This window comes from Lonchura striata, chromosome 35, assembly GCF_046129695.1.
Source record: "Lonchura striata isolate bLonStr1 chromosome 35, bLonStr1.mat, whole genome shotgun sequence".
Lineage (NCBI taxonomy): Eukaryota > Metazoa > Chordata > Aves > Passeriformes > Estrildidae > Lonchura > Lonchura striata.
This window is the reverse complement of record NC_134637.1, coordinates 80655-104903: the sequence shown is the minus strand read 5'-3', so window position 1 is coordinate 104903 and position 24249 is coordinate 80655. Positions and strand designations below refer to the sequence as shown.

The following is a 24249-nucleotide window of genomic DNA, read 5'->3' as shown; positions in this document are numbered from 1 at the left end:
GGGAAGAGCCCAGAAATTGGGGAAGAAAGGGCGAAAATGGGAGCGGGGAGCTCGGGAATGGCGAAAAGTGGGAAAAAGATGTGAAAATGTGGGAAAAAAGCACAAAGAAACGGGTTGGGAGGCCAGAAATGCGGGAAATGAGGGAAAAAGTCGGAAATGAACCCAAAAATTGGGAAAAGAGCCCAAAAAATCAGGAAAAAGAGCGAAAATCAGGAAATAAACCCAAAAATCAGGAGAATGAAGTCAAAAATTGGGAAAATGTTTCTAAAAAAATGGGGAAAAGAGTTCAAAAATTGGGAAAAGAGCCCAAAAATTAGGTGAAGAGTCTAAAAACCAGGAAAAAGAGGCGAAAATCAGGAAATAAACTCAAAAATCAGGAGAATGAACTCAAAAATTGGAAAAATGTTTCCAAAAAAAATGGGGAAAAGAGTTCAAAAATTGGGAAAAGAGCCCAAAAATTAGGCGAAGAGTCTAAAAACCAGGAAAAAGAGGCGAAAATCAGGAAATAAACCCAAAAATCAGGAGAATGAACTCAAAAATTGGAAAAATGTTTCCAAAAAAAATGGGGAAAAGAGTTCAAAAATTGGGAAAAGAGCCCAAAAATTAGGCGAAGAGTCTAAAAACCAGGAAAAAGAGGCGAAAATCAGGAAATAAACCCAAAAATCAGGAGAATGAACTCAAAAATTGGAAAAATGTTTCCAAAAAAAATGGGGAAAGAGTTCAAAAATTGGGAAAAGAGCCCAAAAATTAGGTGAAGAGTCTAAAAATCAGGAAAAAGAGGCGAAAATCAGGAAATAAACCCAAAAATCAGGAGAATGAAGTCGAAAATTGGGAAAATGTTTCCAAAAAATGGGGAAAGAGTTCAAAAATTGGGAAAAGAGCCCAAAAATTGGGAAAAGAGCCCAAAAATCAGGAAAAGATCCCAGAAATGGGGAGAAAAAAGCTCAAAGATAGGGGAAAAAGGCTAAAAATCAGGAAAAAGAGGCAAAAATAAGGAAATAAACCCAAAAATCAGGAAATAAACCCACAAATCAAGAAATAAACCCAAAAGTCAGGAAAATGAACTCAAAAATTGGAAAAATGTTTAAAAAAATGGGAAAAGAGTCCAAAAATTGGGAAAAGAGCCCAAGAATTAGGAGGTGAGCCCAAAAATCAGGAAAATTAACCCCAAAATCAGGAAATGAGCCAAAAAATGTGGAAAAGGAGCCCAAAAATGGGCAAAAAGAGCCCAAAAATGGGGAAAAAAAGGCAAAAGTCAGGAAAGGAGCCCAGAGGTGGAAGCAGAGCCCCAAAAATTCCCGATTTTTGTTCCAAATCTGGGATTTTCCCCCAAATCCGGGTTTTTTTTCCCCAAATCCAGGTTTCTTTTCCCCCAAATCCGGGTTTTCTCCCCAAATCCAGGTTTTTCCCCCAAATCCAGGTTTTTTTCCCAAATCCAGGTTTCTTTTCCCCCAAATCTGGTTTTCTTCCCCAAATCCAGGTTTCTTTTCCCCCAAATCTGTTTTTTTTCCCCCAAATCCGGGTTTCTTTTCCCCCAAATCCAGGTTTTTCCCCCAAATCTGTGTTTTTTCCCCAAATCCAGGTTTCTTTTCCCCCAAATCCGGGTTTTCTCCCCAAATCCAGGTTTTTTCCCCAAATCCAGGTTTCTTTTCCCCCAAATCTGGTTTTTTTCCCCAAATCCAGGTTTTTTCCCCAAATCCAGGTTTCTTTTCCCCCAAATCCAGGTTTTTTCCCAAATCCCGGTTTCTTTTCCCCCAAATCTGGTTTTCTTCCCCAAATCCAGGTTTCTTTTCCCCCAAATCTGTTTTTTTTCCCCCAAATCCGGGTTTCTTTTCCCCCAAATCCACGTTTTTCCCCCAAATCCAGGTTTTTTCCCCAAATCCAGGTTTCTTTTCCCCAAATCCGGGTTTTTTCCCCAAATCCGGGTTTTTTTCCCCCAAATCTGTGTTTTTTCCCCAAATCCAGGTTTTTTCCCCAAATCCGGGTTTTTTTCCCCCAAATCTGTGTTTTTTCCCCCAAATCCAGGTTTCTTTCCCCCCAAATCCGGGTTTTTTCCCCCAAATCCAGGTTTTTTCCCCAAATCCAGGTTTCTTTTCCCCCAAATCCGGGTTTTTTCCCAAATCCAGGTTTCTTTTCCCCCAAATCTGGGTTTTTTTCCCCAAATTCAGGTTTCTTTTCCCCCAAATCCGGGTTTTTTCCCAAATCCAGGTTTCTTTTCCCCCAAATCTGTTTTTTTTCCCCAAATCCAGGTTTCTTTTCCCCCCCAAATTCAGGTTTCTTTTCCCCCAAATCCGGGTTTTTTCCCCAAATCCAGGTTTTTTCCCAAATCCCGGTTTCTTTTCCCCCAAATCTGGGTTTTTTTCCCCAAATCCAGGTTTCTTTTCCCCCAAATCTGTTTTTTTTCCCCAAATCCAGGTTTCTTTTCCCCCAAATCTGTTTTTTTTCCCCAAATCCAGGTTTCTTTTCCCCCAAATCCGGGTTTTTTCCCCCAAATCCGGGTTTTTTCCCTAAATCCGCGTTTTTCGCCCCAATTCTCGTTTCTTTTCGTTCCCCCCCAGGCCTCGGACTCGGACTCGGAGGGGGAGGGGCGGGGGGGGGAGGGGCGGCTCCTCCCCCCCGAGGACCCCGCCCTGGCCCAGGTGAGCCCGGCCCATTTGCATCTCATTTGCATCTCGTTTGCATCTCGTTTGCATCTCGTGTTGGGGTGATAGCGGGATATCGTGATATTCCATATTTATATCCCGATATTCCGTGTCCATATCATGATATCCCGTGTTTATATCGCGATATTCCGTATTTATATCCCGATATTCCGTGTCCATATCCCGATATCTCGTGTTTATATCACGATATCCCGTGTTTATATCCCGATATTCCACGTTGACATCACGGTATTCCCTATTTATATCCCGATATTCCGTGTCCATATCGTGATATCCCATGTTTATATCGCGATATTCCGTGTTTATATCCCGATATTCCACGTTTATATCCTGATATTCCACATATCATGATATTCCGTATTTATATCCTAATATTCCGTGTTCATATCATGATATCCCGTGTTTATATCGCGATATTCCATATTTATATCCCGATATTCTGTGTCGATATCATGATATCCCGGGTTTATATCACGATATCCCGTGTTTATATCCCGATATTCCACGTTGATATCACGGTATTCCACGTTTATATCACGATATTCTGCATTTATATCACGGTATTCCCTATTTATATCCCAATATTCCGTGTCCATATCATGATATCCCATGTTTATATCGTGACATTCCATATTTATATCCCAATATTCCGTGTTCGTATCTCGATATTCCGTGTTTATGTCACGATATTCCACGTTTATATCCTGATATTCCACGTTTATATCATGGTATTCCCTGTTTATATCCCAGTATCCCATATTTATATTCCGATATTCCTTATTTATATCCCGATATTCCGTGTCCATATCCCGATATTCCGTGTTTATATCATGATATCCCGTGTTTATATCCCGATATTCCACGTTTATATCATGATATTCCCTGTTTATGTCTCAATATCCCGTGTTTATATCCCGATATTCCGTGTTTATATCATGATATTTCTGGTCCATATCCTGATATTCCGTGTTTATATCGTGATATTCCACGTTTATATCATGATATTCCCTGTTTATATCCCAACATCCCGTGTTTATATCCCGATGTTCCATATTTATATCCCGATATCCTGTGTCCATATCCCGATATCCCGTGTCCATCCCATGACATCCCGTGTTATCCCGTGTTGCAGGCGTGTTCCGTGCGCCGGGCGCTGGGGGCGCTGTCGCAGCGTATCCCGTGTCCATCCCATGACATCCCGTGTCCATATCCCGATATCCCGTGTTTCCCATGACATCCCGTGTTATCCCGTGTTATCCCGTGTTGCAGGCGTGTTCCGTGCGCCGGGCGCTGGGGGCGCTGTCGCAGCGTATCCCGTGTCCATATCCCGATATCCCGTGTCCATATCTCGATATCCCGTGTCCATCCCGTGTTATCCCGTGTTATCCCGTGTTGCAGGCGTGTTCCGTGCGCCGGGCGCTGGGGGCGCTGTCGCAGCGTATCCCGTGTCCATATCCCGATATCCCGTGTCCATATCCCGATATCCCGTGTCCATCCCATGACATCCCGTGTTATCCCGTGTTATCCCGTGTTGCAGGCGTGTTCCGTGCGCCGGGCGCTGGGGGCGCTGTCGCAGTGTAACCCGTGTCCATATCCCGATATCCCGTGTCCATCCCATGACATCCCGTGTCCATCCCGTGCTATCCCGTGTCCATCCCGTGTTATCCCGTGTTGCAGGCGTGTTCCGTGCGCCGGGCGCTGGGGGCGCTGTCGCAGCGTAACCCGTGTCCATATCCCGATATCCCGTGTCCATCCCATGACATCCCGTGTCCATATCCCGATATCCCGTGTTTCCCATGACATCCCGTGTCCATCCCGTGTTATCCCGTGTTGCAGGCGTGTTCCGTGCGCCGGGCGCTGGGGGCGCTGTCGCAGCGTATCCCGTGTCCATATCCCGATATCCCGTGTTTCCCATGACATCCCATGACATCGCGTGTTATCCCGTGTTGCAGGCGTGTTCCGTGCGCCGGGCGCTGGGGGCGCTGTCGCAGCGTATCCCGTGTCCATATCCTGATATCCCGTGTTTCCCATGACATCCCGTGTCCATCCCGTGCTATCCCGTGTTGCAGGCTTGTTCCGTGCGCCGGGCGCTGGGGGCGCTGTCGCAGCGTATCCCGTGTCCATATCCTGATATCCCGTGTCCATATCCTGATATCCCGTGTTTCCCATGATATCCCGTGTCCATCCCGTGTTATCCCGTGTTATCCCGTGTTGCAGGCGTGTTCCGTGCGCCGGGCGCTGGGGGCGCTGTCGCAGCGTAACCTGTGTCCATATCCCGATATCCCGTGTCCATCCCATGACATCCCGTGTCCATATCCCGATATCCCGTGTCCATCCCATGACATCCCGTGTCCATATCCCGATATCCCGTGTCCATCCCATGACATCCCGTGTCCATATCCCGATATCCCGTGTTTCCCATGACATCCCGTGTTATCCCGTGTTATCCCGTGTTGCAGGCGTGTTCCGTGCGCCGGGCGCTGGGGGCGCTGTCGCAGCGTATCCCGTGTCCATATCCCCATATCCCGTGTCCATATCCCGATATCCCGTGTCCATCCCATGACATCCCGTGTTATCCCGTGTTATCCCGTGTTGCAGGCGTGTTCCGTGCGCCGGGCGCTGGGGGCGCTGTCGCAGCGTATCCCGTGTCCATATCCCGATATCCCGTGTCCATATCCCGATATCCCGTGTCCATCCCATGACATCCCGTGTTATCCCGTGTTATCCCGTGTTGCAGGCGTGTTCCGTGCGCCGGGCGCTGGGGGCGCTGTCGCAGCGCGCGGCGGCGCTGGAGCAGCTGCAGGAGCGAGCGCTGGCCACCGCCCTGCCCCCGCCCGGTACCGACCCAAAATTCGGGAATTTGGGCAAATTTGGGGAAGTTTGGGGAGTTCGGGGAATTTTGGGGGAATTTTTCAGGGGAATTTGGGGAATTTTGGGAGAAATTCGGGGGATTTTGGGGGAGTTCGGGGGATTTTGGGGGGGTTTGGGGGATTTTGGGGAAGTTCAGGGAATTTGGGGAATTTTGGGGAAGTTTGGGGGATTTCAGGGGAGTTTGGGGCAATTTTTCAGGGGAATTTTGGGGGAATTTTTCAGGGAAAGTTGGAGAACTTTGGGGGAGTTTCAGGAATTTTGGGGGTTTGCAGGAATTTTTCGGGGGAATTTTTCGGGGGAATTTTTCAGGGAAATTTTGGGGCATTTTGGGGGAGTTTGGAGAATTTTGCAGGAGTTTGGGAGATTTTGGAGATTTGGAGGAATTTTTTACTGGAATTTGGGGAATTTTGGGGGATTTTGGGGGAATTTGGGGAATTTTGGGGGAGTTTGGTGGAGTTTTGGGGGAGTTCAGGGGAGTTTGGGGGAATTCGAGGAATTTTGGGGGCAGTTCGGGGAATTTTGGGGGATTTTGGGGGAGTTTGAGGCAATTTGGGGCATTTTGGGGGTTTGGAGGAATTTTTCAGGGGAATTTTGGGGGATTCAGGATGAATTTTTGGGGAATTTTAAGGGAATTCTGGATGATTTTTTTGGAGGGGTTTGGTTTTTTTTTTTGGCAACTTTTGGAGGAATTTGGGAGTTTTTGGGTGATTTTTGGGTGAATTTTGGCCATTTTTGGTCCCCCAGAGCTCCAGGAGGATCTGGGCTGGTTTTGGATGAATTTTTGGGTTATTTTGGGGTGGATTTTTGGGTGAATTTTTGCCATTTTTGGTTCCCCAGAGCTCCAGGAGGATCTGGGCTGGTTTTGGATGAATTTTTGGGTTATTTTGGGGTGGATTTTGGGTGAATTTTGGCCGTTTTTGGTCCCCCAGAGCTCCAGGAGGATTTGCAGCGGCTCCGGGATGAGATCCAGGATCTGACGCGGGAGATTCAGGCGGGGCTGCGAGGTACCCCCAAAACACCCCAAAACACCCCAAAACACCCCAAAAACGCCCCCAAAATACCCCAAAATATCCCCCAAATACCCCAAAAAACCAAATTCACCCCAAATATACCTCAAAAACCCCCAAAACTCACCCAAAATACCCCAAAATGCCCCAAAAATACCCAAAATGCCCCAAAAATACCCCAAAATATCCCCCAAATGCCCCAGAAAACCCAAATACTCCAAAAAAACCCAAATTCACCCCAAATATACCTCAAAAACCCCCAAAACTCCCCCAAAATACCCCAAAATGCCCCAAAAATACCCAAAAATACCCCAAAATATCCCCCAAATACCCCGAAAAAACCCAAATACCCCAAAAAACCCAAGTACACCCCAAATATACCTCAAAAACCCCCAAAACTCACCCAAAATACCCCAAAATGCCCCAAAATACCCCAAAATGCCCCAAAAATACCCAAAATGCCCCAAAAATACCCCAAAAAAACCCAAATACTAAAAAAAAACCAAATACACCCCAAATATACCTCAAAAACCCCCAAAACTCACCCAAAATACCCCAAAATGCCCCAAAATACCCCAAAATGCCCCAAAATACCCCAAAACGCCCCAAAAATACCCCAAAATATCCCCCAAATACCCCAAAAAACCCAAATACTCCAAAAAAACGAAATACACCCCAAATATACCTCAAATATACCTCAAAATACCCCAAAAATACCCCAAAACGCCCCAAAAATACCCCCAAATACCCCAAAAACCCAAATACAACCCAAAAAACTCAAATTCACCCCAAATATACCTCAAAACCCCCCAAAATTTCCCCAAAATACCCCAAAACGCCCCAAAAATACCCCAAAATATCCCCCAAATACCCCAAAAACCCAAATACAACCCAAAAAACCCCAATACACCCCAAATATACCTCAAAAACCCCCAAAATACCCCAAAAATACCCCATAACGCCCCAAAAATACCCCAAAATATCCCCCAAATACCCCAAAAACCAAATACAACCCAAAAAACTCAAATTCACCCCAAATATACCTCAAAACCCCCCAAAATTCCCCCAAAATACCCCAAAACGCCCCAAAAATACCCCAAAATATCCCCCAAATACCCCAAAAAACCCAAATTCACCCCAAATATACCTCAAAAACCCCCAAAACTCCCCCAAAATACCCCAAAATGCCCCAAAAACGCCCCCAAAATACCCCAAAAATACCCCAAAATATCCCCCAAATACCCCAAAAACCCAAATACCCCCAAAAAACCAAATTCACCCCAAATATACCTCAAAAACCCCCAAAATACCCCAAAACTCCCCAAAAATACACCAAAATATCCCCCAAATACCCCAAAAAACCCCAAATACTCCAAAAAACCCAAATTCACCCCAAATATACCTCAAAAACCCCCAAAATACCCCAAAATAGCCCCAAAATATCCCTGAAACACCCCAAAACACAAAATACGCCAAAACCACCCAAAAATACCCCAAAACCACCTCCAAAAACCCCAAATACACTAAAAACACCTCAAAACCAGCTCCAAAACACCCCAAAATCACCCAAAATTCACCCCAAACCACCCAAAATAAACCAAATACACCCCAAAATACCCCAAAATACCAAAAAACTCCCTGAAAATACCCAAAATAACCCAAAATACCCCAAAATATCAAAAAGCTCCCTGAAAATACCCAAAATAACCCAAAATACCCCAAAACCTCCCTGAAAATACCCAAAATACCCAAAAATAACCCAAAATAACCCAAAACCTCTTCAAGATTTTCAAGGTTCTTTTTTCCCCATTTTTGGGATTTTTATCCCAATTTTCAGTTCTGTTTCTCCATTTATTTATTTTTTACCCAATTTTTGTGATTTTTTCCCCCATTTTTGGGTTATTTCCCCATTTATTTAAATTTTTGCCCAAATTTTGTGTTATTTCCCCCATTTATTTAAATTTCTGCCCAAATTTTGGGTTATTTCCCCATTTATTTAATTTCTGCCCAAATTTTGGGTTATTTCCCCCATTTATTTAAATTTTTGCCCAAATTTTGGGTTATTTTCCCATTTATTCAAATTTTTACCCAAATTTTGTGTTATTTCCCCCATTTATTAAATTTTTACCCAAATTTTAGGTTATTTCCCCAATTTATTTAATTTTTTTGCCCAAATTTGGGGTTATTTTCCCCATTTATTTAAATTTCTGCCCAAATTTTGGGTTATTTCCCCATTTATTTAAATTTCTGCCCAAATTTTGGATTATTTCCCCCATTTATTAAATTTTTACCCAAATTTTGGGTTATTTCCCCCATTTATTTAAATTTTTACCCAAATTTTGGGTTATTTCCCCAATTTATTTAAATTTTTACCCAAATTTTGGATTATTTCCCCCATTTATTTAAATTTTTACCCAAATTTTGGGTTATTTCCCCATTTATTTAAATTTTTCCCCATTTTGGGGTTATTTCCCCCATTTATTAAATTTTTCCCCCATTTTGGGTTATTTCCCCCATTTATTAAATTTTTACCCAAATTTTGTGTTATTTCCCCCATTTATTTAATTTTTTTGCCCAAATTTTTGGTTATTTCCCCCATTTATTTAAATTTTTGCCCAAATTTTTGGTTATTTCCCCCATTTATTAAATTTTTAAACAAATTTTGGGTTATTTTCCCATTTATTTAAATTTTTACCCAAATTTGGGGATATTTCCCCAATTTATTAAATTTTTACCCAAATTTTGGGTTATTTCCCCATTTATTTAAATTTTTGCCCAAATTTTGTGTTATTTCCCCCATTTATTTAAATTTCTGCCCAAATTTTGGGTTATTTCCCCCATTTATTAAATTTTTACCCAAATTTTGGATTATTTCCCCATTTATTAAATTTTTACCCAAATTTTGGGTTATTTCCCCCATTTATTAAATTTTTACCCAAATTTTGGATTATTTCCGCCATTTATTTAAATTTTGCCCAAAATTTGTGTTTTTTGCCCCGTTTCAGGCCTGGAGCCGCCCGGGCCGGATTCGGGGCCGGGTTCGTTTCGGGCGCGGCTGCGGCGGACCCAGGTTGGGGCAAATTCCGGGGATTTTGGGCAATTTCCACATTCGGGGGAATTTGGGGCAATTTTGGGGCATTTTGGGCTGAATTTGGTTTTTTTTGGGGAAATTTGGGCAGAATTTGGGTTTTTTTGGGGAAATTCGAGGGGAATTTGAGGGGACTTGAAGTTTTTTTGGGGGATTTTGTGGGAATTTGGGATTTTTGGGGGGATTTGGGGCATTTTGGGGGATTTTCGGGCGTTTTGGGCTGAATTTGGTTTTTTTGGGGAATTTGGGGCATTTTTAGGGGATTTTGGGGGGATTTGGGGCTTTTTGGGGGAATTTTGGGGAATTCTGGTGGGATTTTGGGGGAATTTCAGGCATTTTGGGTTTTTTTGGGGGGGGAATTTGGGACATTTTGGGGAAAATTGGAGGGAATTTGGGATTTTGGGCTGAATTTGTTTTTTTGGGGAGAAATTTCGGGTGATTTGGGGTGGATTTGGGGATTCTGGGGGAAAATTTGGGTGATTTTGGGGTAATTTGGGGATTTTGGGGGGAATTTGGGTTTTTTGGGGGGGATTTTGGGCTGAATTTGGAGGGTTTGGGGACATTTTGGCCGTTTCTGGGCGGAATTTCGCGGGAATTTTTGGGAATTTTTGGGAATTTTTGGGAATTTTGGGTTCCTGACGGATTTTGGGGTCGGGCCGAGCAGTTTTGGGGGTCCCTGGGGTGGAATTTTGGGTGGAATTGGGTGAATTTTGGGTGATTTTGGCCGTTTCTGGGCGGATTTTCATGGGGATTTTTGGGAATTTTGGGGGAATTTTTGGGAATTTTGGGGGAATTTTTGGGAATTTTGGGTTCCTGACGGATTTTGGGGTTCCCTCCCAGCACGGGCTCCTGGCCCAGCAGTTTTGGGGGTCCCTGGGGTGGAATTTTGGGTGGATTTGGGCGGATTTTGGCCGTTCCTGGGCGGATTTTGGCCGTTCCTGGCCGGATTTTCATGGGGATTTTTGGGAATTTTGGGGGAATTTTTGGGAATTTTGGGTTCCTGACGGATTTTGGGGTTCCCTCCCAGCATGGGCTCCTGGCCCAGCAGTTTTGGGGGTCCCTGGGTGGAATTTTGGGTGATTTTGGGTGGATTTTGGCCGTTCCTGGGCGGATTTTGGCCATTTCTGGGCGTATTTTCGCGGGGATTTTTTGGGAATTTTGGTGGAAATTTTGGGAATTTTGGGGAAATTTTTGGGAATTTCGGGTTCCTGACGGATTTTGGGTTCCCTCCCAGCACGGGCTCCTGGCCCAGCAGTTTTGGGGTCCCTGGGGTGGATTTTGGGTGGAATTGGGTGAATTTTGGGTGATTTTGGGCGGATTTTGGCTGTTTCTGGCCAGATTTTCGCGGGGATTTTTTGGGAATTCTGTGGGAATTTTTGGGAATTTCGGGTTCCTGATGGATTTTTGGGTTCCCACCAACACGGGCTTCTGGCCCAGCAGTTTTGGGGGTCCCTGGGGTGGAATTTTGGGTGATTTTGGTGGATTTTGGCCGTTTCTGGGCAGATTTTCATGGGGATTTTTGGGAATTTTGGGGGAAATTTTGGGAATTTTGGGGGAATTTTTGGGAATTTCGGGTTCCCAACAGATTTTGGGTTCCCACCCAGCACGGGCTCCTGGCCCAGCAGTTTTGGGGTCCCTAGGAGAATTTTGGGTGGAATTGGGCGGATTTTGGGCAGATTTTGGCCGTTTCTGGGTGGATTTTCATGGGGATTTTTGGGAATTTTGGGGGAATTTTTGGGAATTTTGTGTTCCTGATGGATTTTGGGGTTCCCTCCCAGCACGGGCTCCTGGCCCAGCAGTTTTGGGGGTCCCTGGGTGGATTTTGGGTGGATTTTGGGTGATTTTGGTGGATTTTGGCCGTTCCTGGGCGGATTTTGGCCATTTCTGGCCGGATTTTCGCGGGGATTTTTGGGAATTTTGGGGGAATTTTTGGGAATTTCGGGTTCCTGATGGATTTTTGGGGTTCCCTCCCAGCACGGGCTCCTGGCCCAGCAGTTTTTCGGGGTGACCGGGCGCCTCCAGGCCGCCCAGGCCCGGTACCGGCAGCGGAGCCTGGAGCGGATCCGGCGGCAGCTCCAGATCGGTGAGAGCCAAAATCCGGGGGGGGATCCCAAAATTTTCCCATTTTTGGGATAAATCCCCCATTTTTGCGATAATTTTCCCAATTTCGGGATGAATTTTCCCATCCTTGGGGTAAATTTTCCCGATTTTTGGGGTAAATATCCCCAGTTTTGGGATATATTTTTCCCAATTTTGGCGCCTCTTTCCCCATTTCCGGGGTCTCTTTTCACATTTTTGGGGTAAATTTCCCATTTTTAGGGTCTGTAACCCCGTTTTCAGGGTAAATTTTCCCGGTTTTGGGATATTTTTTCCCATTTCTGGGGTAATTTTCCCATTTCTGGGTTAAATTTTCTTGATTTTTGGGCAGTGTCCCGTATTTTGGGTCCCTATTCCCATTTTTAGGGTTGGTAACCCCATTTTTGGGATAAATTTCCCAATTTTGGGATGAATTTCCCAATTTTGGAATAATTTTCTCCATTTTGGAGTAAATTTCCCAATTTTGGGGTAAATTCCCCATTTCTTGTGATAAATGTCCCATTTTTGTGATAAATTTCCCATTTTGGTGATAATTTTCCTGATTTTGGGCTGTTTCACCCCATTTTTGGTGTCTATTTCCCATGTTTTGTGATAAATTTCCCATTTTTGGGCTAATTTTCCCATTTCTGGGCTAATTTTCCTGACTTTGGGCTGTTTTGCCCCATTTTGGTGATAAATTTCCTATTTTGGTGATAATTTTCCCGATTTCAGGCTGTTTTGCCCCATTTTTTGTGATAAATTTCCCATTTCTGGGATGATTTTCCCATTTTGGTGATAATTTTCCCAATTTTGGGCTTTTTTGTCCCATTTTTTGTGATAAATTTTCCATTTCTGTGATAAATTTCCCATTTTGTGATAAATTCCCATTTTGGTGATAATTTTCCCAATTTCGGGCTTTTTCGCCCCATTTTTTGTGATAAATTTCCCATTTCTGTGATAAATTCCCATTTCTGGGCTGCTTTCCCCCATTTTTGTGATAAATTCCCATTTTGGTGATAATTTTCCCGATTTCGGGCTGTTTCGCCCCATTTCTGTGATAAATTTCCCATTTTTTGTGATAAATTTCCCCATTTTTGGGCTGCTTTCCCCCATTTTTTGTGATAAATTTCCCATTTCTGTGATAAATTTCCCATTTTTGTGATAAATTTCCCATTTCTGTGATAAATTCCCATTTTGGTGACAATTTTCCCAATTTCGGGCTTTTTCACCCCATTTCTGTGATAAATTTCCCATTTTTTGTGATAAATTTCCCCTGTTTGTGATAAATTCCCATTTTGGTGACAATTTTCCCAATTTTGGGCTTTTTTGCCCCATTTCTGTGATAAATTTCCCATTTTTGTGATAAATTTCCCATTTTGGTGACAATTTTCCCGATTTTGGGCTTTTTCGCCCCATTTCTGTGATAAATTTCCCATTTTTGTGATAAATTTCCCATTTTGGTGACAATTTTCCCAATTTTGGGCTTTTTCGCCCCATTTTTTGTGATAAATTTCCCATTTTTGTGATAAATTTCCCATTTCTGTTACAATTTTCCCAATTTTGGGCTTTTTCACCCCATTTTTTGTGATAAATTTCCCATTTTTGTGATAAATTTCCAATTTTTGGGCTAATTTTCCTGATTTTGGGCTGTTTTGCCCCATTTTTGTGATAAATTTCCCCTGTTTGTGATAAATTCCCATTTTGGTGACAATTTTCCCGATTTTGGGCTTTTTTGCCCCATTTCTGTGATAAATTCCCCATTTTTGGGCTGGTTTCCCCCATTTTTGTGATAAATTCCCATTTCTGTTATAATTTTCCCGATTTTGGGCTTTGTCACCCCATTTTTGTGATAAATTCCCCATTTTTGTGATAAATTCCCATTTTGGTGACAATTTTCCCAATTTTGGGCTTTTTCGCCCCATTTTTTGTGATAAATTCCCCATTTTTGGGCTGCTTTCCCCCATTTTTGTGATAAATTCCCATTTTGGTGACAATTTTCCCAATTTTGGGCTTTTTCGCCCCATTTCTGTGATAAATTTCCCATTTTTGTGATAAATTTCCCATTTCTGTGACAATTTTCACAATTTTGGGCTTTTTTGCCCCATTTTTTGTGATAAATTTCCCATTTTTGTGATAAATTCCCAATTTTTGGTAATAAATTTCCCATTTCTGTTATAATTTTCCCAATTTCGGGCTGTTTCGCCCCATTTTTTGTGATAAATTTCCCATTTTTGGGCTGCTTTCCCCCATTTTTGTGATAAATTTCCCATTTCTGTGACAATTTTCCCAATTTTGGGCTGTTTTGCCCCATTTCTGTGATAAATTTCCCATTTTTGTGATAAATTCCCCATTTTGGTGATAATTTACCCGATTTTGGGCTGTTTCACCACATTTTTTGTGATAAATTTCCCATTTTTTGTGATAAATTTCCCATTTCGGTGATAATTTTCCCAATTTTGGGCTTTTTTGCCCCATTTTTTGTGATAAATTTCCCATTTTTTGTGATAAATTTCCCATTTTTGGGCTGGTTTCCCCCATTTTTGTGATAAATTCCCATTTTGGTGATAATTTTCCCGATTTTGGGCTTTTTCGCCCCATTTCTGTGATAAATTTCCCATTTCTGTGACAATTTTCCCAATTTTGGGCTTTTTCGCCCCATTTCTGTGATAAATTCCCCATTTCTGTGATAAATTCCCCATTTCTGTGATAATTTTCCCAATTTTGGGCTTTTTCGCCCCATTTTTTGTGATAAATTCCCATTTCTGTGACAATTTTCCCAATTTTGGGCTTTTTCACCCCATTTTTTCTGATAAATTTCCCATTTTTTGTGATAAATTCCCATTTCTGTGACAATTTTCCCAATTTTGGGCTTTTTCGCCCCATTTTTGTGATAAATTTCCCATTTTTGTGATAAATTCCCATTTTTTGTGATAAATTTCCCATTTCTGTGACAATTTTCCCAATTTTGGGCTTTTTTGCCCCATTTCTGTGATAAATTTCCCATTTTTGTGATAAATTCCCATTTTGGTGACAATTTTCCCAATTTCGGGCTTTTTTGCCCCATTTTTTGTGATAAATGCCCCATTTTTGGGCTGCTTTCCCCCATTTTGGTGATAAATTTCCCATTTCTGTTACAATTTTCCCAATTTTGGGCTTTTTTGCCCCATTTTTTGTGATAAATTCCCCATTTTTGGGCTGGTTTCCCCCATTTTTGTGATAAATTCCCATTTCTGTTATAATTTTCCCAATTTTGGGCTTTTTCGCCCCATTTCTGTGATAAATTTCCCATTTTTGTGATAAATTCCCCATTTTGGTGACAATTTTCCCAATTTTGGGCTTTTTCGCCCCATTTTTGTGATAAATTCCCATTTCTGTGACAATTTTCCCAATTTTGGGCTTTTTCGCCCCATTTCTGTGATAAATTTCCTATTTTTGTGATAAATTCCCATTTCTGTGACAATTTTCCCAATTTTGGGCTGGTTTCCCCCATTTCTGTGATAAATTTCCCATTTTTGTGATAAATTCCCATTTCTGTTATAATTTTCCCAATTTCGGGCTGTTTCGCCCCATTTTTTGTGATAAATTTCCCATTTTTGGGCTGCTTTCCCCCATTTTTGTGATAAATTTCCCATTTCTGTGACAATTTTCCCAATTTTGGGCTGTTTTGCCCCATTTCTGTGATAAATTTCCCATTTTTGTGATAAATTCCCCATTTTGGTGACAATTTTCCCTATTTTGGGCTTTTTTGCCCCATTTCTGTGATAAATTTCCCATTTCTGTGATAAATTCCCATTTTGGTGATAATTTTCCCAATTTTGGGCTTTTTTGCCCCATTTTTTGTGATAAATTTCCCATTTTTGTGATAAATTCCCAATTTTTGGTAATAAATTTCCCATTTTGGTGACAATTTTCCCAATTTTGGGCTTTTTCGCCCCATTTTTGTGATAAATTTCCCATTTTTGGGCTGGTTTCCCCCATTTTTGTGATAAATTCCCATTTCTGTGACAATTTTCCCAATTTTGGGCTTTTTCGCCCCATTTTTTTTGATAAATTTCCCATTTTTGTGATAAATTCCCATTTCTGTTATAATTTTCCCAATTTTGGGCTTTTTCGCCCCATTTCTGTGATAAATTCCCCATTTTTGTGATAAATTTCCCATTTTGGTGATAATTTTCCCAATTTTGGGCTTTTTCACCCCATTTTTTCTGATAAATTCCCCATTTTTTGTGATAAATTCCCATTTCTGTGACAATTTTCCCAATTTTGGGCTTTTTCGCCCCATTTTTTGTGATAAATTTCCCATTTTTGTGATAAATTTCCCATTTCTGTGATAATTTTCCCGATTTCGGGCTGTTTCGCCCCATTTTTTGTGATAAATTTCCCATTTTTGGGCTGCTTTCCCCCATTTTTGTGATAAATTCCCCATTTTGGTGATAATTTTCCCGATTTTGGGCTTTTTTGCCCCATTTTTTGTGATAAATTTCCCATTTTTGTGATAAATTCCCATTTCTGTTACAATTTTCCCAATTTTGGGCTTTTTTGCCCCATTTTTGTGATAAATTCCCATTTCTGTTACAATTTTCCCGATTTTGGGCTTTTTTGCCCCATTTTTGTGATAAATTCCCATTTCTGTTACAATTTTCCCAATTTTGGGCTTTTTTGCCCCATTTTTGTGATAAATTCCATTTCTGTTACAATTTTCCCGATTTTGGGCTTTTTCGCCCCATTTTTTGTGATAAATTTCCCCATTTTTGTGATAAATTCCCATTTCTGTTATAATTTTCCCGATTTTGGGCTTTGTCACCCTATTTTTGTGATAAATTTCCCATTTTTGTGATAAATTCCCATTTTTGTGATAATTTTCCCAATTTCGGGCTGTTTCGCCCCATTTTTGTGATAAATTTCCCATTTTTGGGCTGCTTTCCCCCATTTTTGTGATAAATTCCCATTTCTGTTACAATTTTCCCAATTTTGGGCTTTTTCGCCCCATTTCTGTGATAAATTCCCCATTTCTGTGATAAATTCCCCATTTCTGTGATAATTTTCCCAATTTTGGGCTTTTTCGCCCCATTTTTTCTGATAAATTTCCCATTTTTGGTGATAAATTCCCATTTCTGTGACAATTTTCCCGATTTTGGGCTTTTTCGCCCCATTTTTTGTGATAAATTCCCCATTTTTGGGCTGGTTTTCCCCATTTTTGTGATAAATTCCCATTTTGGTGACAATTTTCCCAATTTTGGGCTTTTTCGCCCCATTTTTTGTGATAAATTCCCATTTCTGTGACAATTTTCCCAATTTTGGGCTTTTTCGCCCCGATTCGCAGCCGGGGCGCCGCCGCTGTCCGAGGAGGAGCTGGAGCAGCTGCTGGAGTCGGGCCCGGCCCAGATCTTCATCCCCAACGCAAGTTTGGGGCAAAAAACGGCGATTTTGGGGCTCTGGGGAAAAATGGGGAATTTCGGGGGGTTTTGGGGTGAATTTGGCCGATTTTGGGGTGAATTTTGGGGTGAATTTGGCCGATTTTGGGTTAAATTTTAAGGTAAATTTTGGGTTGAATTTGGGGTGAATTTGGCTGATTTTGGGGTGAATTTCGGGGTGAATTTTGTCGATTTTGGGTTAAATTTTAAGGTAAATTTTGGGTTGAATTTGGGTTGAATTTTGGGGTGAATTTGGCCGATTTTGGGTTAAATTTTAAGGTAAATTTTGGGTTGAATTTGGGGTGAATTTGGCTGATTTTGGGTTAAATTTTAAGGTAAATTTTGGGTTGAATTTTGGGGTGAATTTGGCCGATTTTGGGTTGAATTTCGGGGTGAATTTGGCCGATTTTGGGTTAAATTTTAAGGTAAATTTTGGGTTGAATTTGGGGTGAATTTTGTGCCAATTTCGAGTTGAATTTCGGGGTGAATTTGGCCGATTTTGGGTTAAATTTTAAGGTAAATTTTGGGTTGAATTTCGGGGTGAATTTTGCCGATTTTGGGTTAAATTTTAAGGTAAATTTTGGGTTGAATTTGGGGTGAATTTTGTGCCGATTTCGGGTTGAATTTTGGGGTGAATTTGGGTTTTTTTGGGATTTTGGGGTTTTTTGAGATTTTGGGTGAATTTTGGGGTGAATTTGGGATTTTGTGCTGATTTGGGGTGGATTTTGGGGTGAATTTCAGCGGTTTTGGGTAAATTTGGGTTTTTTGGTGTTTTTCTTGGGATTCGGGGTGGATTTTGGGGTGAATTTGGCCATTTTTGGGTAAATTTTTGGGGTTTTGGGGTTTTTGGGATTTGGGGTGGATTCCAGACCGGATTTTGGGGTGAATTTGGCCATTTTTGGGTAAATTTTGGGTGGTTTTTTGGTTTTTAGGGATTTGTGGTGAATTTTAGGTTTTTTTGGGAGTCGGGGTGGATTTTGGGGTGACTTTGTCAATTTTTGGGTAAATTTGGTTTTTCTGTGTTTTTTTGTGACTCGGGCCGTATTTTGGGGCAACTTTGGCCATTTTTGGGTAATTTTTGAGTTTTTTGGGGATTTTGGGTGAATTTTGGATGGATTTTGGGGTAAATTTGGCCGTTTTTGGGTAAATTTGGGGTTTTTTTTGTGTTTTTTTGGTATTCAGGGTGGATTTTGGGGCGACTTTGACCATTTCGGGCCGTATTTTGGGGTAAATTTGGCCAATTTTGGGTAAATTTGTTTTTTCTGTGTTTCTTTCTGCTTCGGGCCGTATTTTGGGGCGACTTTGGCCGATTTTGGGCCGTATTTTGGGGTAAATTTGGCCGTTTCTGGGTAAATTTGTATTTTTTCTGTGTTTTTTTGTGACTCGGGCTGTATTTTGGGGTAAATTTGGCCGTTTCTGGGTAAATTTGGTTTTTTTGTGTTTTTTTGTGCTTCGGGCTGTATTTTGGGGCAACTTTGGCCATTTTTGGGTAATTTTTGAGTTTTTTTGGGATTTTGGGTGAATTTCAGGTGGATTTTGGGGTAAATTTGGCCGTTTTGGGGTAAATTTGTGGTTTTTTTGTGTTTTTTTGGTATTCAGGGTGGATTTTGGGGCGACTTTGGCCATTTTGGGCCATATTTTGGGGTAAATTTGGCCATTTCTGGCTAAATTTGTTTTTTCTGTGTTTCTTTCTGCTTCGGGCCGTATTTTGGGGCGACTTTCCCCGATTTTGGGCCGTATTTTGGGGTAAATTTGGCCGATTTTGGGTAAATTTGGTTTTTCTGTGTTTCTTTCTGCTTCGGGCCGTATTTTGGGGTGACTTTGACCGTTTCGGGCCGTATTTTGGGGTAAATTTGGCCGTTTCTGGGTAAATTTGGTTTTTCTGTGTTTTTTTCTGCTTCGGGCCGTATTTTGGGGCAACTTTGGCCATTTTTGGGTAATTTTTGAGTTTTTTGGGGATTTTGGGTGAATTTTGGATGGATTTTGGGGTAAATTTGGCCGTTTTGGGGTAAATGTGGGGTTTTTTGGGTTTTTTGGGATTCGGGGTGGATTCCGGGCCAGATTTTTGGGGTAAATTTGGACGTTTCTGGGTAAATTTGGTTTTTCTGTGTTTTTTTGTGACTCGGGCTGTATTTTGGGGCGACTTTGGCCATTTTTGGGTAAATTTGGTTTTTCTGTGTTTCTTTCTGCTTCGGGCTGTATTTTGGGGCGACTTTGGCCGTTTCGGGCCGTATTTTGGGGTAAATTTGGCCGTTTCTGGCTAAATTTGGGGTTTCTGTGTTTCTTTGTGCTTCGGGCCGTATTTTGGGGCAACTTTGGCCATTTTTGGGTAATTTTTGAGTTTTTTGGGGATTTTGGGTGGATTTTGGGGTAAATTTGGCCGTTTTTAGGTAAATTTGTGGTTTTTTTGTGTTTTTTTGGTATTCAGGGTGGATTTTGGGGCGACTTTGGCCATTTTGGGCCGTATTTTGGGGTAAATTTGGCCGTTTCTGGCTAAATTTGGTTTTTCTGTGTTTCTTTCTGCTTTGGGCCGTATTTTGGGGCGACTTTGGCCGTTTTCGGGCCGTATTTTGGGGTAAATTTGGCCGTTTTTGGGTAAATTTGGGGTATTTTTGTGTTTTTTTGGTATTCAGGGTGGATTTTGGGGTGACTTTGACCGTTTCGGGCCGTATTTTGGGGTAAATTTGGCCGATTTTGGGTAAATTTATTTTTTCTGTGTTTCTTTCTGCTTCGGGCCGTATTTTGGGGCGACTTTGGCCGATTTTGGGCAGGCGGGCGCGGCGCGGGCGGCGCTGGACGAGGCGGGCGCGCGGCACCGGGAGCTGCGGCGCCTCGAGCGCGGCCTCGGCGAGCTGGGAGAGCTCTTCCGGCTGCTGGGCGGCGCCGTGGAGGCCCAGGTCTGAACTGGGATATACTGGGAGGGACTGGGAGGGACTGGGAGGGGCCCGGGGCGAAAATCCCGGTGGTTTTGGGGTGAAAAATGGAGATTTTGGGGGGGAAAATGGAGATTTTGGGGGGGAAAATGGAGATTTTTGGGATGGAAATGGGACTGGGTTATACTGGTTTGGACTGGTTTGGACTGGGAGGGAACTGGGAGGGAACTGGGAGGGACTGGGAGGGGCCTGGGGCGAAAATCCCGGTGGTTTTGGGGTGAAAAATGGAGATTTTGGGGGGGAAACATGGAGGTTTGCAGGCAGAAAATGGAGATTTTTGGGATGGAAACGGGACTGGGTTATACTGGTTTGTACTGGGAGGGACTGGGAGGGAACTGGGTTATACTGGTTTGGACTGGGAGGGAACTGGGAGGGGCCCGGGGCAAAAATCCCGGTGGTTTTGGGGTGAAAAATGGAGATTTTGGGGGGAAAATGGAGATTTTTGGGATGGAAATGGGACTGGTCCATACTGGTTTATACTGGTCCGTACTGGTCCATACTGGTTTATACGGGTCCATACTGGTTTATACTGGTCCATACTGGTCCTTACTGGTTTATACGGGTCCATACTGGTTTATACTGGTCCATACTGGTCCTTACTGGTTTATACGGGTCCATACTGGTTTATACTGGTCCATACTGGTCCTTACTGGTTTATACCGGTCCATACTGGTTTATACTGTTCCATACTGGTCCTTACTGGTTTATACTGGTTTATACTGGTTTATTCCTATCCATACTGGTTTATACTGGTCTATACTGGTTTATTCCTATCCATACTGGTCCTTACTGGTCCATACTGGTCCTTACTGGTCCGTACTGGTCCGTACTGGTTTATACTGGTCCATACTGATCCATACTGGTTTATACTGGTCCATACTGGTCCATACTGTTCCTTACTGTTCCATACTGGTCCTTACTGGTTTATACTGGTCCGTACTGGTTTATACTGGTGCAGGGTGACGTCATCGACCGCATCGAGCGCCACGTGCAGGACTCGGGGGCGGAGCTCGGGAAGGGGCGGAGCCACCTGAGGGGGGCGGGGCAGCGGCGGCGGGCGGCGCGCAAGGTGAACTGGGAGGGACTGGTTTATACTGGGAGGGACTGGGAGGGACTGGGAGGGAACTGGGAGGGAACTGGGAGGGACTGGGATGGACTGGGATAAAGTGGGAGGAACTGGGAGGGACTGGGAGGGAACTGGGAGGGACTGGTTTATACTGGGAGGGACTGGGGGGGACTGGGAGGGACTGGGATGAACTGGGAGGGACTGGGATGAACTGGGAGGGACTGGTTTATACTGGGATGGACTGGGAGGGACTGGGATGGACTGGGAGGGAACTGGGATAAACTGGGAGGGAACTGGGAGGGACTGGGATGGACTGGGAGGGACTGGGAGGGAACTGGGATGGACTGGGAGGAACTGGGATAAACTGGGAGGAACTGGGAGGGAACTGGGAGGGAACTGGGAGGGAACTGGGAGGGACTGGGAGGGAACTGGGAGGGAACGGGAGGGAACTGGGAGGGAACTGGGAGGGACTGGGAGGGAACTGGGAGGGAACGGGAGGGAACTGGGAGGGACTGGGATAAACTGGGAGGGACTGGGAGGGAACTGGGGGGGACTGGGAGGGACTGGGAGGGACTGGGAGGGACTGGGAGGGAACTGGGAGGGAACCGGGAGGGACTGGGAGGGAACCGGGAGGGACTGGGAGGGAACTGGGAGGGACTGGGAGGGAACCGGGAGGGACTGGGAGGGAACTGGGAGGGACTGGGGTATTCTGGTCCATACTGGTTTTTACTGGTTTTTATTGATTTATATTGTCCCAAATTGGTTTATACTGGTTTTACTGGACCAAACTGGTTTATAATGGTTTATATTGGTCCATACTGGTTTATACTGGTTTGGTTTATATTGCTGCATACTGGTTTGTACTGGTCCAAACTGGTTTATACTGGTTTATACTGGTCCAGACTGGTTTATACTGGTCCAAACTGGTTCACACTGGTTTCTACTGGTTTATACTGGTTTATACTGGTCTAAACTGGTCCGTACTGGTCCGCAGAAGCGCCTGGCCCTCGCCGCCTGCGCCTCGGCCGCCATCTTGGTGCTGGCGGCCATTGTGGCTGCCTCAGTGGCCGCCAGCTGAGGCCGCGCTCCCATTGGCTGCGGGAGCTGCCAATCAACACCGGCCACGCCCCCTCGCGGCGCTGATTGGTCGGGGGCGGTGCCCGTCACCGCCGGCCACGCCCCCTCGCCGCCGGGCGGTTCTGATTGGCCGGCGATGACGTCATCGGTGAATAAAGCACTTTTTAACCCAAAAGTGAGGGAAACGAACCCAAAAATTGCCGAAAAAAACCCAAAAATGACCAAAAAAAATCGCCGGGAGTCCCCGAAAAGCCCCAAAAAATCCAAAAATGTGGCAAAAAAAATCCCCAGAAATGCCACAAAAAAAATCCCCAGAAATGCCCTCAAAAAACCCAAAATGCCCTAAAAATGCCCCCAACGTCCCCCAAAAAACACCCAAAAAATCTAAAAAAGCCAAAAAATCCAAAAAATACCAAAAAAACTCCAAAATTGGCTAAAAATGCCAAAAAAAACCCCAAAAATGCCCCAGAAGTTCCCAAAAATACCCCCAATGACCCCCAAAAAACCCAAAAAATACCCTGAAAATCTAAAAAATCCAAAAAGACACCCGAAAAACTCCAGAATTGGCTAAAAATGCCAAAAAAACCCAAAATGCCACAAGAAACCCCCAAATATCCCAAAAGTTACCAAAACAATCCCAAAAGTTACCAAAAATACCCCCAAAGACCCCCCAAAAAACCCCAAAAAACTGAAAAATTAAAAAAAAATCTAAGAAGAGACCCAGAAAACTCCAAAATTGTCCAAAAATGCAAAAAAAAACCCAAAATGCCCCAAGAAATTCCGAAGTACCCCCAAAATGCTCCAGAAGTTCCCAAAAATACCCCAAAAATGCCCCAAATCACCCCCAAAAAACAAAAAAATACCCCAAAAAATCTAAAAAACCTCAAAAATCCAAAAAGAGACCGAAAAAACTCCAAAATTGGCTAAAAATGCAAAAAAACCCCAAAATGCTCCAAGAAACCCCAAAATATCCCAAAAAGGAACCAAAAAAAAATCCCAAAAGTTCCCAAAAATACCCCAACGACCCCCAAAATACTCAAAACATCTAAAAAACCACAAAAAATCCAAAAAGAGATCCCAAAAAAACTCCAAAATTGGCTAAAAATGCCAAAAACCCCAAGAAACCCCAAAATATCCCAAAAATGACCCCAAAAAAACCCCAAAAATTCCCAAAAAAATCCCTCAAAAAAATCTCAAAAATCCCAAAAATCGCCAATCCCGGAAAGCCCAAAAAAATCTCCGAAAAATCGCCCAAATTCCCGCCAAAATCCGCCCCCAAATTTCCCATTTTTGGCCCCAATTTTCCCTCCGAGGGGCGTGGCTTGGGGAAGGGGGGCGTGGCTTCAAGGAAAGGGGCGTGGCTAAGGGAAAGGGGGCGTGGCTTCGCCAGGCCCCGCCCCCAGCACCTCCCGAGGTGAAGCCGAAAAGCCCCGAAATGGTGAGGGGGGAAATTGGGGGAAATTTGGGGAAATTTGGGAAAATTTGGGGGATTTTGGGGAGATTTGGGGAATCTGGGGGGGATTTAGGGGAAAATTGGGGGATTTTGGGAAAATCTGGGGAATTTTGGGGGGATTTGGAGGATTTTGGGGGGATTTGGGAGATTTTGGAGGATTTTGTGGAGAAATTTTGGGGGGATTTGGCGAAATTTGGGGATTTTTGGGAGATTTGGGGATTTGGGGTGATTTAGGGGAAAATTGGGGGATTTCGGTGAAATCTGGGGAATTTTGGGGAGATTTGGAGGATTTTGGGGGGATTTGGGAGATTTTGGAGGATTTGGGGGAAATTTGGGAAAATTTGGGGATTTTGGGGGGATTTACGGGGAAAATTGGGGGATTTTGGGAAAATCTGGGGAATTTTGGGGAGATTTGGAGGATTTTGGGGAGATTTGGATGATTTTGGGGGAAATTTTGGGGGGATTTGGGGAAATGTGGGGATTTTTGGGAGGATTTTGGGGGATTTTTGTGGAAATTTGGGGGATTTGGAGATTTTGGAGGGAAATTTTTGGGGGGATTTGGGGTCAAAATTCATTGGGGGAGTCATGGGGGGAGATTTTG

At 43.4% G+C, this 24249-nt stretch overlaps 1 protein-coding gene across 1 annotated transcript; it reads left to right on the top strand.

Moving 5' to 3' along the window:
* Positions 1-1234: 1234 nt before the first annotated feature.
* On the top strand, positions 1235-22370 carry LOC110481099 (syntaxin-4-like). Its single transcript, XM_077789532.1, has 10 exons — positions 1235-1339; positions 2559-2639; positions 5401-5500; positions 6464-6538; positions 9547-9611; positions 11604-11712; positions 17029-17105; positions 19891-20016; positions 21011-21121; positions 22113-22370. The coding sequence occupies exons 1-10, from the start codon at positions 1235-1237 to the stop codon at positions 22194-22196; spliced, it is 933 nt and encodes a 310-aa protein (XP_077645658.1). The 3' UTR covers positions 22197-22370.
* Positions 22371-24249: the final 1879 nt, after the last annotated feature.

What these genes read in the sequence shown, in the direction of transcription:
- LOC110481099 (XM_077789532.1), top strand. Translation starts at nt 1,235, where the DNA reads ATGGGGAAAAAAAGGCAAAAGTCAGGAAAGGAGCCCAGAGGTGGAAGC. An exon ending in CGCGGCTGCGGCGGACCCAG is followed by an intron (nt 9,612 to 11,603) that starts GTTGGGGCAAAT and finishes GTTCCCTCCCAG; the next exon opens with CACGGGCTCCTGGCCCAGCA. An exon ending in GGCGGCGGGCGGCGCGCAAG is followed by an intron (nt 21,122 to 22,112) that starts GTGAACTGGGAG and finishes ACTGGTCCGCAG; the next exon opens with AAGCGCCTGGCCCTCGCCGC.